Genomic DNA, 14,901 nt, shown 5'->3' on the forward strand with positions numbered 1-14,901 from the left:
TTTTTGCTTCATTTCTTCAGTCATTGAATGTCTAGAGTATGTAGAATCTGCTATAGGTTGTAGTTCTGGCAAAAGTTATTTTCTTTCAGAGCCACTTCCCATCGAGAAGTTGAAGACTGATCTGCTAAACATTCAAACCAACTGAAACAAATGGCAAAGATTATGGATATATTGGTATTTCTGTACTAAAGAAGGGGAAAACTTCTGAACTTCAGCAAAACAACAAAAGCCAAGCCCTTTAGCCTTTTCTGGTCAAACAGTCTGACAACATTCTACAACAGTATGTTTTCATAACTGAATTTTGCTTTAAACTTCAAGATTGATATATTTTCTCATCAGAGTAAAGTATAATTTTATGTATACTCTCTGCTATTTTTCTTTAGTTCTACATGCACCACAGAATAAACAGCATGACATAACCTCTTGGTATTATCTGCTAAAATAATTTCAAAATTCATAAAACCAGTAAACAATATTGAAACGTCTGTCAGACACTATTCATTTGAATGCTCCAGAAGTACTCTTTAGTCTGGAAGGAAAAATGTTAGAAAAGGATCTGGTACAGTTGTATTAACAAAAATACAGACAAAATCACTATCAGTTTTGAAGAGTAAGAAGCAGCATCAACTCATGGTGTGCCACACGAACTCCAGTTTTGTTATGGAAAACTGAAACCCATTTTACACAAACCTGAGAATAACTTCTCCAAATTGAAGCTCACATGATTTCCACAGCAATACACAGTACTCATTTCTTTTTAACTATTTGTTTCCCTTTGTCAACAATTCTTTGTCACAATTCAAAGAGTATTTATGTATGCTATGTAAAGTACATGCAAACAGAAAATGTGCATTTAATATCTTCTATTTTAAAAACGCTGCATTCAGAGGGCTCAATTTTCTTGTATTAAACATATTCAGGGCATAATACAAGTTCAGCTATTCCTCTTGTTTACTAAATAACTTTTAATCATGCACCACAGAGAAGGCTGAGAAGCAGCCAATAAACCAAAACATTCGAATGGCAAGCAAACGCATCTATTACAAGCATTCTCTCCTTTAACAACCTGAACTACCACCACATTAGAACAAGCTGATTTACCAACCTAGATGCAAAGCACAGTGTAATCACTCAACACAGAGGGAAAATTCAGGACTTCATTCATTTCAAAAAATTCAATTCACCATTAAAACAGCAATTATTTTCAGATTTAAACCCCTTTCTTGGTTACGACATTGTTAATGCAAAGCATTTGTTTCGAAACCTGGGAGGACAAAAAGTTTTCATCAGCAAACCTGATGCTCTGCAGAATTGATTTCCCAGCATCTATGAAAAATCTGTACCACTCTTAATAGTGTGAACTGTTATTCATTTATCTTTTTTTTTAATCAAGCCTAATGCATTTATCAAAGGAAAAGAAGAGTATAACCTCTGGTCTTAGTAATTCCTTTTAATGATGTATCACTATGACTCAGTAGACTTATGAATGAAATGAAATACCCTGCATGGGGATCAGTGTTGACTAAAAGACACAGTAAGACCAAAACAAATTTTCTAGGCTGCCCCTCAGAGAACTCTGTAGTATCTGTTTTCATATTGAGCATTGAAGACAAGCTTTTCATACACTGCTACCTTGAACATTACAGAACCACCCAACACAGTTCATACTCACGTAGTAACGAAAATTTGACAAAACTGAGAAACTATGATCCAAACATAATGATATTCCTGCTTTCCAGAAACACAAACTCCTAAAGGCCAGCAAGACCTGGGGTCTTAATGGATCTGGCTATGAGAAGAAGAGCAGGTGAAAAACCTGTAACATGTACATACTGTACATGGACAGTACATGAGCACAGTACATCTTCCAGGTAAGGATGTTCACTAACATGTGAACACAGACCACATTTAAAACATCAAACAAAAACCATACTATATGGTCCACCAAGAACACTGAGTTTATAGTGAAATTTATTGTTCTGCTTCCTAATACAATAAGCTACAAGGTACATACAGTATAAAACGAGAACATCCACAGAGCAAAGGTGATAAACATTCTGTGATGGTACAGTGGAGGTAACATCTGTCTAATCCTTCCAATTTTATTCCACAAAGAGCAGCTAAAACTACTGACCCTCCCCCTCCCTCCCCTCCAAAAATATTAAAAAGTAAACTGTCTCTCACTTAGGAGCAGTGGGATTCAATGAGTTTTTTGAGGGCACTGGTTTTCTGCCAGTATCTTGAGAAAACTGCTGAAACTAAAGTAACAAAGAAAAACTGTGAAGGTGGGAGTGACATGACCCATGCAAGATGCTCATGACACCTTGGTTCACTTCTCCTCAGAGCAAATGGCCTGTAAAGAAAGGAAAAGTTTGTTATTTCACATAAACCAGCAATTAATATGGTTAGAATTAAGATCTGATAAGCAACATCTGAACTCAACAGGACTAGTAGATACACAGTTAAACTAGTCTTTATGAAACCACAAGCTTCCTTGTAATAAGGTTGGGTGATTTGATAGCTGATAATCCTTCCTCCTTTATTGTCAGGTGCTGTACAGAAGGCTGTATGTTGACCTAGGCACAGCTGACACCTATCATACAAAGTTCCAAATCACAGCCTTGTTTGGGAGAACCCTAACAATGTGGTGAACTGCAGCCTCAACTCTTGAAAAACATCAAGGCTATAAATACACAGGAAGACTGAATTATTTACCTCAAAGGCACAAAAATCCACTTAACCACTTTTTCATATATACTTGGTGCGGTTGAGGGCTCTCTCAGCAAGGTGACCACTTTCGTCTGTTATCTTCTCCCAGTCGGTTTGTCCCACAACAAAACCGATGGCCCTTTTCCTGTCAGCATCTTTTTTTTCTTCTAGATCTGCCCATCGCACCTATGGAGAACATCCCATCAGTACAATAATCTTCCAAGAAATCCTGATATGAGTCTAGGTTTTCTACTGCAAGCAAGAATACAAGAATACTAATTTCTACTCATTTTCCTTACAACAGGTAGGGTTTTTTTTTTTTTTCTGATATGTAAAGAGGGAAATTATTTTTAATTGAATAAACCAGGTGTTCTATGGAGTAGAAGAAATGTACAGATGATAAGCTTTTTCCATTTCAGTGCTATAGTTCTGGGAGTTGAAGTGTAACTACTACAATTATTTCTCTGTTCAATGCAACGCTTTCTGCAGGAAGAATTATCCAAGACTCATTTACTGTTCTAATTTTCTGGGAAATCTGTCTTTCAGTTGCACAATGGAAACATCTAGAAGATGACTATGAACCTACTGAAAGACAGTGTTGAAGAGCAAGTCAGCAATGAATAACTGAATGAAGGACAGTTTTCTTCTCTATCTTATGTGATACATTTCTATTTAAATTTTTCCACTATTTCTTTACACTAAGTAACTCTTTCATACATATGTTATTTCCCCATCTTTACATCTCCATATCTGCACTGCACCTCTTTATGGTAATGCAGATCCCTTGCATTTATCCTGTTCAAACATACACAGTGAACACCCCCAAAACAAGACACTGATGGGAGGGAGAGCAACAGGAAGGAGGGAGGGGGAAATGCAATGAAGAAAGGCTACAGTCCAGAAACTCAGCTGAAACACACCACTGCAGGACAAGAAAAAATGGTAAGTGAAAGAGCGCTTCTTCGCCATACTGATTAGTCTCATTCGGGCCCCCGTATTACTGGGGAACATAGCCTCATCAGTTTTCTGCACATCCCTATCCAGAGTCTACCATGATTTCCTGACATTTCTACTGATAAGCAACGTTGGTTTTCTTCCACCACCATCTCCTTTGCCAATGCCTTAAGCACCTCAGCTTCTCTCAGATACACTGTCCAGTACTATCAGTTTTCTATTTGACATTACAGAGCAAAACAATACCCAAACACTGATAGTTAATTCAAATTACGTCTAGTGGCAAAATCTGGTCTTTCTATTTAGGAGAAGAAAAAAAACCCATTATCTCTTTCTATTACCTCTCTTTCATCTCCCTCTATGATTTTCCCCCTTTTATCACAAGAGATTTTAAACATTCAGCATTTTGTACTCAGACCATGTCATGCATAGTTAATCTGTATTATCTACAATTTCTAGCTCTATTATAACTAAATACGTTTACCTCTGGAAGACCCTACTTGCAAGCATAATCTCTTACAGAATCTAATGGAACAGCAAAATGAAAAGTGAGTCAATGAAATTCCCATATTCGTGGACATTGAATGACTTGATTTCACAGAGACTATTAAAAGGTTATATACAGAAAGTCATTTGAAAATTTATTACCCTTTTCTTTCCAGGTTCAGAAGCACGTGTATCGTAGTCATCTGGAAGCTGCAGATAATCTTCTATTCTGCTGGCAATTGCTTCCCAGTCACGTTTTCTTTTAGTGCCAGTCCGCAAACCATCCAGCTTGTCTGAGAACAAACACAGAGCCTCAGCGTTAAGGGAGATTATTTTTTCTATTATTCACACAAACAAGATGAGAGTGGAAAACTTTTCAAAAGAACGAGCAGCAGAATTTGTACATCCAGCTTGTCTTGACAGGTGTAGTGATGAGAGTTGAAATAAACTAGAGAAGACTCAACACAGTTTTCAAGTTTTATTGATCTTTCACGTTAACTGTGTGGCAATAACACTCAGTGTTGTTTTCTATATGAGAGAGAAAAAGTTTGCTCTTCCGGATCTATACGGAGTCTGTCCTTACAGGTACAATATAGCCAACGATAGCTAGGAACCACAGATCCATCTTCCTGTATTTGAACACAATACTAAAGATGTAGCATTTTTCCCAAATTTGGGGATCAATACTGTGTCAAACATGGCATACATGCAGTACCAGGAAACAAGTGGCAATTATATAATTTAATGCATCAAAGACAAGTTTTCGAGATACTGTTTCTAATAAACAAAATGTTTCTTGGAAAGGCTGATCCTCCCCTTTCTTTTTCTCTCCCCGTAAGGCAAACCACTTAAAAAGTCTTCCAGGACTGGGAGAAAAATATCTCAGAATCTTTTCTTTCATGGTGTAAAAGGTGAGTCATGAATATTTGAGCGGCACATTCATCCAACAGTCCTCATTTTCTTCTTTTTCTTATTGAACCAATACAACATAAGGAGAAAGAATTCCATTCCTAGGTTCTAAAATTTTGTTCCTCTTTAGACACTGATTGTCAGTAAAGAAAACAACACCTTCTTGAAATTATGTGACAAACTGTCTTTGGAAAGGAGATGAAACATTCATCATAAGATTACGAACAACCATGAAAAGGAAAACCGGCTCTACAAGTCAAAGGAAATTCTGTTACTTCTGTTGATTTAAACTACCAATTTATAAGCCAACAATTCAAGTATGTGTATAAGGAACACTGAGCTTGGCGATTACATTCATTAAACCATTACCGGTGACGTTAGAAATACTGTTTCAGAAGTCACTGTTGTAATTAAATTCACCCACAAAAGGCCTCAGAAACAGACCAAATACAAGGCAGCATTATTTTCTGGATAGCAGAAGATGATGTTCAAAGATATGTACTTAAAGAAGCTCAGTTCAGAGATGAGGTTTTTTTACGTAATATGGGAAAGAGAAGAGTAAAAATGGACATAATGTGAGGCAATGGTACTGCAGACATGCTAGTATCATTTAAAGGCCATAAACTAATGAAGTTATTTCTCCCTCATACAGCTCAAAACCTTTAAAAGACTCAATCTTTGTCCCATTTCCCTGGAACAGATACAGAGCTTTTTCTAATAAAACATGATAATCCCCCTGCTTCTTAAAATACCCAACACTTTAGAAAAATGTTCAGAATATTTGTATCTATTACAGGTTTTAGTTAAGGTTCTTCTTTTGCTCTAAGTTAAATCTGCCAAAATTTGATGCTCAATCTCCACAGAAAGGCGACTCTCCCTCTAGAAGACAAAATTGATTTATACAATATTCCTTTCACTCCAGCACATAATGTACTTGCACTATTTCTCAGTATTACGTTCAATCAGTGTAGATCATTTGTGGCATTAAGTATTTCCAGAAAAAAATAACATTGAAAAGGAGATCAACAAATTCATTGAGGAACATTTAGGAACATGAAGAAGTGAAAACTGAGGAGCTCTCTGTTGGCAAATACCTGTAGACAGCAGATATATACCTGTTGGAAGGAAGCTATGATGCAAGCTCACCTCATTATCGAAATTAAGTTAAGTGCACACCAAAATATTGAAAACATCACTGAGAAATGTGTAATGCTCAAATATCAGTAGAGGAGCTCAGAAGCTGTTCTGAATATGTAGTTCCTTTCTGTCACTTTTTGTTACTGCTACACAGAATTTATTTCAAAATGTTATGTCCTTCCATGTTTGAAGCTGGATTGCTTTTCCAAAGGAGTCTGCTTCCATCCATACTATTGCGGTTCAAGGTACATGTGTCATGCAGTAGACACTACACAAATGTCAAAAACCTGCCACAAAGGATTATTTCAGAATATTCTTTTTCTGAAAATGTGACAAGATGCCATTTTGTAACACTGTGATTATTATACTTGTGATTATTTATGGCTGATGATTATTTAAACTACTGAACATAATTTTATCATTTTAAATTTAAAAAAAACAAAGCAGCACCATTTCTGAAAACCCACAAAACTTAAAAACTCACCTTTAGAATTTTTAAAGTAACATCTGAAAGTAACTTAATTAGCTCCTTCGAAACCTAAATAAATCAATCAGTTAAATTTTGCCCTTCTTATACAAAAGTCGCAAAGTTTTATGTAGAATCCCATTTTATTCTAGAGCAAATTTTACAATGGTATCAAAGTTTCAGCTACATAAGAGCTCATTTCTCCATTCCTGAAAGTTTGTAGAACTTGCCACTGAGCTACACCTTGAAACAGAGCATTGCACTAAACACTACTAACAAATTTTAAAAATGAAAGTCCATTACTTTAAATTTCAATGTAAAAAGCTGTGTGCACTTTGCACAGAGAAGACCCATGAATAAACTTTCAGAATAAAATTGTGACTGTGCACAGCACATAAGGAAATGATAGATCACACACATACTCAAGAGGAATGTAAGAATAAAGTAAATCTGTGTTAAAGGAGGAGCTCTGGGGAATGTGTTTGGCAGTTGTCACAAGTCACTGTCTGCAGCTAAAGAACTCAAACTTTTCAGACATTTTCTGAGGTTTATTACAATCGGCGAGATCTTACTGTGCTTTCGTGTAACAACATCTACTCAGAAAGAAAACAAAAAAACCAAAACAAACTCAACATTTTTGGAGTCTGCATTTGCGTCATTCTGCAAATGTGTGCCCTCTGGGATTAACACAATAAACCTAATGGGCAGGTCGGTTCCCAGGAAATAACTCAGTTTTGGAGTAAATAATGCACACCACAGTTTACAGGCCTTTCCAGAAATAATTATAATTGGTCATCTACTGTGAAGCTTTATTGTGAACTAAATGTAGTAATTCTTACTCACAGACTTTAAGTGCTTCTAACGTATACCCTGAGCTGAAAGTTGTCTGTCCTGACAGAGTAATTTTCCAAGGAAACTGCATTCATTCCATAGGAATGCCTGGCTTTTTTTAAACCTAAGTTCTGTCAGAATTTGTTTTTAATCTATAGTCCTACATATATATAAAACTGAATCTAGAGGATAGCTATAAAAGTAAATTGTGAATACAGATTTAATAGAATGTCCTTCTCAGCACCTGGATCTGTGTCTTGCAGCATGCTAACCTCAGTTTGTTAATGAAGTTTTTCTGTTGAAGGATTATTTCAACAGCCTTGCAAGTAACTTACTTCAGCATAAAAGTGACTGCTGCTTGCTCCCCATTTTACATTTAAGTGAAGACCATATAAAAACCACGTGTTTTACATAATGGAGTTTTTATTACAGAGGGAAACACAACACAATTCTTAGCATAAACTTAAGAAATAATTTTGCATTATTAAATAAATCATTGCTTACAATAAAAATAGAGAGCAATCCTAACTTGTCTAACTGCCTAGCTGTTTGGTATGCCAAAATCATTCAGTACAATATGCCTCTGCTTGTACTGCAGGTGCTTGTACTGCACATCATTGATATAATCCATAAGTACTTACATGACTTAAAAGAGAGCATAGCAGCAGAAGAGATGGTGTAGCTAAGCCCTTAACAGCAGAAGGTGAAAGGCTGCAAGCCAGACCTCCTAATACTATTTCTATGGTGCAGTTGCGTTTTGGTTATTGAAAAGTTATGATGCACATGGCTGTATCACACATGGAGAAGCAAACTTCAAAAATTGAGGTTTAAGACATGCTATGTCCCATTTAGATATTTGTGACTTCTCACAGACATGACATAAAAATAGCAGTTCTGAGCAGATTGTCTGGACAAAACTTTCATTTAGAATTTTTACTGTTCAGTAAAAAAAACAAACAAACAAACAACCCACAATAAAACTGATCATAATGACCAGAAATCCCTTTCCATGAATAATCCTTTCACCATAGCTGTGGTGCATGCATTTCTGCCTGAATGTTACTTTTGATTTTGACAGAATCCTAATATCAGCACTAATAAGAACAAAAAAGTACAGCAAAAATTGTGCCCTTGTGCTCCTAGAAAGTCCATTTTGCATACTACTAAGAAGAATTCTATTATGCAAAACATAATGAACTTATAACTTTTCAATGCCTAAGACTGAAAAGGTATACTGACACCTAATCATTCAGAACCAATTTCAAAGCATGCCACTACTTTGTCCTGACAGATGTCAATTTTGAAAAGAGAGAAACATTCTCAATACAGTTCAGCTATGAGGCATGTCTCCAAGAATGCAAGAAGTTACTGATGACACTTAGGAAAAAAGGTATGCAATATGAAAGAAGAGCACAGTGCAATGTAAGTTGACTCTTTGCTTATATAAAAATAATAAACATAGAAAGATGAAGAATATAAATATTGCTTTTTTAAAATTTGAAGACAAAATACTTCCCTTGAACAAATGGAACAACAATTAATGAGTATATAGAACAGTGATGATTAGAAAGTAGTAAAGTCTCCTGCCTCTGGCAGAAGACAAATTCCTTTTCTGTAGAGACGCTTTTTCAGTTTCAGACACATGTATGAAATCAATGCATTTATTTGTCTTTGTAAGGAGGCACAGTAAAACCAAAAATTCAGGTCTTGCAAACATCATTAGATACCAACTATAAGAAACAGGAAAAAATAAATACCCACCTAGCTTTGCCTCAGAAGTGTCCATCTCCCATTTGCTTTTCGGAATGTAACCCTAAATCATACACAGAAAGAAGCTCGGAGGATTAGAGAGAGACACATATGCATATCACTTTTGAACTGGAAACAGCATTACAATGGGAGTTTAAGGTATTTCTTTTTGTAAGGCACAATTCTCATTATCAGATGGGGACCAATTACTTGGTATTTCAGAACTTCTGCATCCACTTCCCATTCAGTGATTTCAGCAGCCCTTGCAAATCATTACAAGAGTGTTGCCCTCTGCAAACACAGAACTCCAGAAAAAGTCTAACAGACAGCAAAGGCACTGTGTGCAGTTACTGTATTGTATTATCCCAGGTGGCAAAGTCACTGCAACACAATTTTCAGGCATAAAGCATATTCAAAGCTTTACAAACACAAATGAAAAGTTACCATAAGCTTTTATGAACACATTCCCAGATTTGGAACACAAGCTTCACTTATTCCTTTCGAAGAGACATACTAAATTCATGTATGAGTGGTTAATCCACAATTAAACATTTTTTTTAAATTTAAATAAGAGTATCTGCTGAGTCACTAGGATTTATGTATTACTTTTCATTTTAAAATAGTACTCTAAGTGCAATGATTCTTATAAGACAATTTTCCCTACAAATAATGTCACCATGTGTAATGATCTTTAGCCAGTTTATTCTTTGTAAATGAGCATAATCAAAATAAATTTGGCAAAAAGGTATTTATTTTAGTTAGCTTCTTGTTATCTTTTCTTTTTATATTCTTTGACAAGTGAATTGTTACTAAGCAACCTTCATTTCAGCTGTTCAGATTTGGTATAAAAGTACTTATATTCCTCTGCAACCACATAGAAAAGCTCAAGGTAATGAATATAACCTCTGTGAGAATTTAATTATTTTTAGAACATTTTTTAATAGAGAGGGAAAAGAACTACTCTAGAACAGTTCAAGAAGAAAACAAACAATCCACAAACCAGTTGCATTATACTAATTTCTTTCCTGCTTTATTTATAGATTGCTTCCACTGTGGTAAAAATATATGTGTATTTGTTAAGACTATGTGTTACTAAATGAGTGTATTCCAGTAAATTCCAGAGAGCCACACTGCATTTGATTATGTTCAGCACTGCTCTTAAAAAAAATCCTTGAATGACCTTTTTTCTATCAAGCACATATCAGTGACTTGAGGTTATCAGATCTCTGGATTTTCTTGTCTTTAATCAAATCTGTAATTAATGCAAACCAAAACAGTTTGTGCTGCAATATTTCCTTGTAACAAATAAATAAATTTCATGTATATACATATATTTATACATTTAAAACCAACTTGCACTTTAAAGCTTGCTCAAAGTTTACACCATAGCTAAAAGCCTGCATTAAACAAAGTGATGTGTGACACACTGGTGAGAACACTAAGTTAAATGTATCAATAATTCATACCATCAAGGACAGAAAAGCAGGAGTTGTCTGAATGCTACAAACAATCCTATGGGAGTTGATAATAGCAAGAAGAGTGACTTTGATGGTGTGAAACAGCCTATTGTGTGCTGAATCTATACAATATCCCGGTCCTCAAATAGGATAAGCAAAGATTCAGACTTTATCCTTTGGTACAAGACAGTTGGGTATTTCAAGGATATCTGCCAGATGGCAGGAGCTTCAGACCTCCCTTTTCTCACAGGATTAAATGCAGCAAAATGAATTGCAGAACTCTTATCAAATGCTCTCAAAAAGGCAAGAGATACCAAATACAGTGTCCTGTTTCACTTTCTGTCTGATATAATTCTCTGAGATTAGCCATCTGACTGAATTCCAGAGATTACATACAGCAGATGATGCTTTGCTCTTTTTTGTACCTTGTCAATCTGAATAGAACACATTCTTATATGCAGATTACTTTTAGTTATTTAATAATTTGCATAGCTTTCACCACCAAGCTTTCTCTTTGTCTCAAAGAAAAGGCCTATTGTTATAAGTGCTGTACATTAGGACACTCCTCCGAACCCATCAACACACACACACACAGACACACAAATTTATGCACAGATGTCTCAAAAGCTAAAGACAACTTTCTCTTTTAGTTATAGCTCATGGAAATGGGACTAGCAGCCATATGCTTGTAAACATGAATGCTTCTTTGAAATGTTCTAATCATACTTTATGCAGTCTCATATTCTACACCCAAGAATAATTTAGTAAAGAGAATAAATGAGTCATGTTGAAAAAAACAGACATTTATTAGAATCCACTTTTCCTAAGCTTCTTTTAATTCTGATTTCAACTGCTTTCTGACCTGCCACTTCTGAGGAATAGTAAATTTCCATCAAGGAAAAACACTTTGCTCAACTTGGACATTTTTGGTTACTTCCTGTTTACTGAACTTTAACTGCTTGGTTGTGGGAACCAAGATTTGAGATGTTCAACTCATCAAGCACGGACCAGTTGCAGCTCCAACACATACCAAGAAGTTACAGCAGGAAGACTTTTGTAGCCTTTTAAATACATACCTAAAAAAGCCACTCCTCAGAGCAATCTATATGCTTTATTAATCCAAGAGGCCTAATGCCTCACCTTGCAAATACCACCTGACAAACAAAGTCAGTCAACCGTGGCAGAAAAAGCAGTCTTCATAACTGTTGTCATATACTGTGACAGCTGAGGAGAGTTCTTTAGACACGTGAAAGGAAATAAGCTAAATTAATCCTTGCCCACTGTTCCCATCCCTCCACTTCATGTAATTCTCACACAAAGTGGAAGACAGATTATCTGGAAGACAGCACTATTATGTACTGCAATTTAAAATGTCTCTAAGAGGCACATTACCATGCTCCACTGACAATACTGTTTGTAGCACATACTCACGTATTCTTAGAAATAAATTAGGAAGAAATATACATTTTATCATTAAAGTTCTCCTAGAAATGTTAAAGTAAAAACCTACTAGAAACATGTGTGTTAAGATCGCACTGCTAAGATCAATGGGTTGGCACTTGTAAGACTGAGATTCTCCCTCAGATACATTAATGAACAATTTGTTAGGGATGGCTGATGTGTCTCCTACCAGTTCACTTTCTTCTTCCTCTGCTGTGTCCTTCTTGGCTTCTTCTTTCTGGTCTTCAATATTTGCATCGAAATCCTCCATCTCCACCTGTTCCAAAGCACATGCACAGACTTACAAGGCACTGCGTGGCTTTTAATTATTTTCTTTTTAACGGAATAAGTAGAGATGTCCAAATTCAAATAGAAAAGAAAGTATGATGATGCAGTATATATAAATACTGTGTCCATTCTGGCTTTCCTCAGAAGCAGGTTCTCTTCTAGCAAGAGAGTGACAAAGGATATTCTTTGCAAAGATTTTCTGAGGAAAAGCAAAAACTGCTCATTCCCTTCCTTCACATGCATTCCTTGTGTTACCACTATCTGTAACAGTAAGATACTTCTCTTGCTTCCCACACAATCACATTTCAAAACTTGCAATCTCAGAAAAAGCTCTTAAACTTGCCATTTATACATAACTGGAATGGCTATCTCTGCATAGAACATCTCTACCAAGTCTTATATTTTATGTATTTTAAAATCACAGTAAAGAATAATAATAACCACAGACTTCAGCATAACAAAATACAAGAATGCTTGAAGACATACATCTAACTCTGCTCATCTAATGCAATACTTTCTGGGCTTCATAGCTGTTCTGGGGACTTGTGTATATACTCTGGAATACATAAAACTCTCCAAGTATGTACAGTTCTTAACATAATTTGCAAAACCTTGTAAATCCCAATCTGCTATTCTCTGAGCCTATTTTAGAGTGGAATCTTTTGCTGTCCTCTTAAAGTTTACTATTTTCCAGTACAAAGATTTTGGAGATTTAATAATAACCTGCTAACATCATGACAAACTGCAAAGACTCTCTGTCTACTTCAGCAGTTTACCAGTTTCTGTGGCCATGCCAAGAGCTGTTCTGACAACAACAAGCAGCTATGGTTCATCCACAAAGACCACACAACTAACACACTAATTTATGCTCAGAGCTCCTGACACAACTGCCAAAAAAGAATGCAACAATACAGTAAGCTGACACACCAAAGATGCATGTCACAGCAAACTGCAGATGAAGTAAAAAGGCAATTGTAACCTTCTGCTACATGTTAATTATTTCTTCATTTTCTGCTAAACGTTTCTAATTCTCAAAACAAGGACTGAGTTCAAATTTTTTTATTTCCTTATCTTACTTTCTCCAACTACTTTCTCAAAATATGATCTAAATAATTCAGTAACCTGTAAAAACTGCTGAGTTTCATCTAAGAACGCAAAGATTCTCTTTAATCTCCTTAATTGGTATTCAGCAGCTGCTAAGAGCAAACTGACTTCAACTCTTGTTCTAAGATACCTAAGTCTGAACTTCAAAAAGGTGATAAAAGGTAAAAATATATCTTCACGTTTGGGATAATTCACAAGAATAACAAAACACACTTTCCTGACACAGTGATTCTGGCTTTCTAAAGTGCCTTGCTTATAACTGCCTTGCTGTGATCACATCTTTGTCTGCTTCATATTTTCAGTATAGTCACATTGACCTCATCTGTAGTTTTAGCAAGCACAGAGATTCTCACCTCTTCTATGGCAGCATCCTGCAACAGAGAACGGATATCCAGGCGCATCATGTGGCGTGGTGCTGCCTCCCAGTGATCAGACATCTAATAAAACACACACAAAAATGAAGCACTTCTAAAACTCTAACAGATTAATTGGAAAATTTGGTTTCTGATTGCTAACAAGATGTATCTGTACTTCAGTAATTTTAATCAATCCCATGAAATAACTACCAGTATTTCTTAGAGGAAATGTGTAAGCATTATGTAGTCTATTATTTTCAAACAACAGTGGGCCTAAAAGCACAATATGTCTCCAGATGTATACAGTTACCCTGCTGATATCCTTTAGCTTGCGCCCATGAATATTCCTCTTGGAACACGTCTGGTTATCTGCACTCATTTCAGCTAAGTAAACCTAGAAAGGAAAAGACAATATTAAATATTGTGAAGCAATTTTTAGAGCTCGTTTTCTACCTTGCGATACACTCTGCATTCAGTAGTACACTTTAAGAAAGGTAAACTTGTAACTGTACACCACGGCATTTTTCCTGAATGTGGGGGACACTTTCCATTCAGAAGTTTAGAAACATCAGTATATGGCTGTTAGCAAGTTCAATGCTATTTAGGCTCCATTACCTCAAACCCCTTTGTTTTTGCAGCACTCCAAAACTGTTCAAAGTGTCGCACTCTATCATTGATAGCATCGAGGATAATGAAGGGAAAGAATCCATCATCCAAGGTCTTTTTGAAAGTTTTAAACATGCTGGTACGATAGGTCTCCTCCATATCAGCCTCATATTCGTACTCCATCACCTTTACCAAGGACAAAAGCATTAAGAGAGAGAACATCTATAAAGTGGCTAATATTCAACACCTGAATGCCCTGACCACAAAGTGCACTGGTGTGAGAAAAACACCTTCCAGGTCAGTTTTTAAGAATTTGCTTACACCACCCTAAATTATACTGGCTTGTTTCGAAAAATAGCCCAGAGACCTCTGCACTCTTCCCAACCCACAGACTGGAATTCTGATTGCC

At 36.0% G+C, this 14,901-nt stretch overlaps 1 protein-coding gene across 2 annotated transcripts in view; it reads right to left on the reverse strand.

Moving 5' to 3' along the window:
- Nucleotides 1–1,954: 1,954 nt before the first annotated feature.
- The window catches only part of YLPM1 (YLP motif containing 1), a gene marked incomplete at its 5' end in the record, with an annotated part of 35,374 nt that continues 22,427 nt past the window's right edge, over nt 1,955–14,901 (reverse strand). For both annotated transcript variants that reach the window (XM_083863595.1, XM_083863594.1), the window contains 8 exons: nt 1,955–2,353; nt 2,716–2,895; nt 4,312–4,442; nt 9,254–9,305; nt 12,329–12,415; nt 13,884–13,967; nt 14,197–14,280; nt 14,502–14,678. In XM_083863595.1, the coding sequence (XP_083719721.1) occupies nt 2,749–2,895; nt 4,312–4,442; nt 9,254–9,305; nt 12,329–12,415; nt 13,884–13,967; nt 14,197–14,280; nt 14,502–14,678 (762 nt within the window). In that variant the 3' untranslated portion in view covers nt 1,955–2,353; nt 2,716–2,748. The remainder of the gene's footprint in view (nt 2,354–2,715; nt 2,896–4,311; nt 4,443–9,253; nt 9,306–12,328; nt 12,416–13,883; nt 13,968–14,196; nt 14,281–14,501; nt 14,679–14,901) is intronic.

This window comes from Zosterops lateralis (genome assembly GCF_965231275.1).
Source record: "Zosterops lateralis genome assembly, chromosome: 6".
In the NCBI taxonomy this organism is placed as follows: Eukaryota; Metazoa; Chordata; class Aves; order Passeriformes; family Zosteropidae; genus Zosterops; species Zosterops lateralis.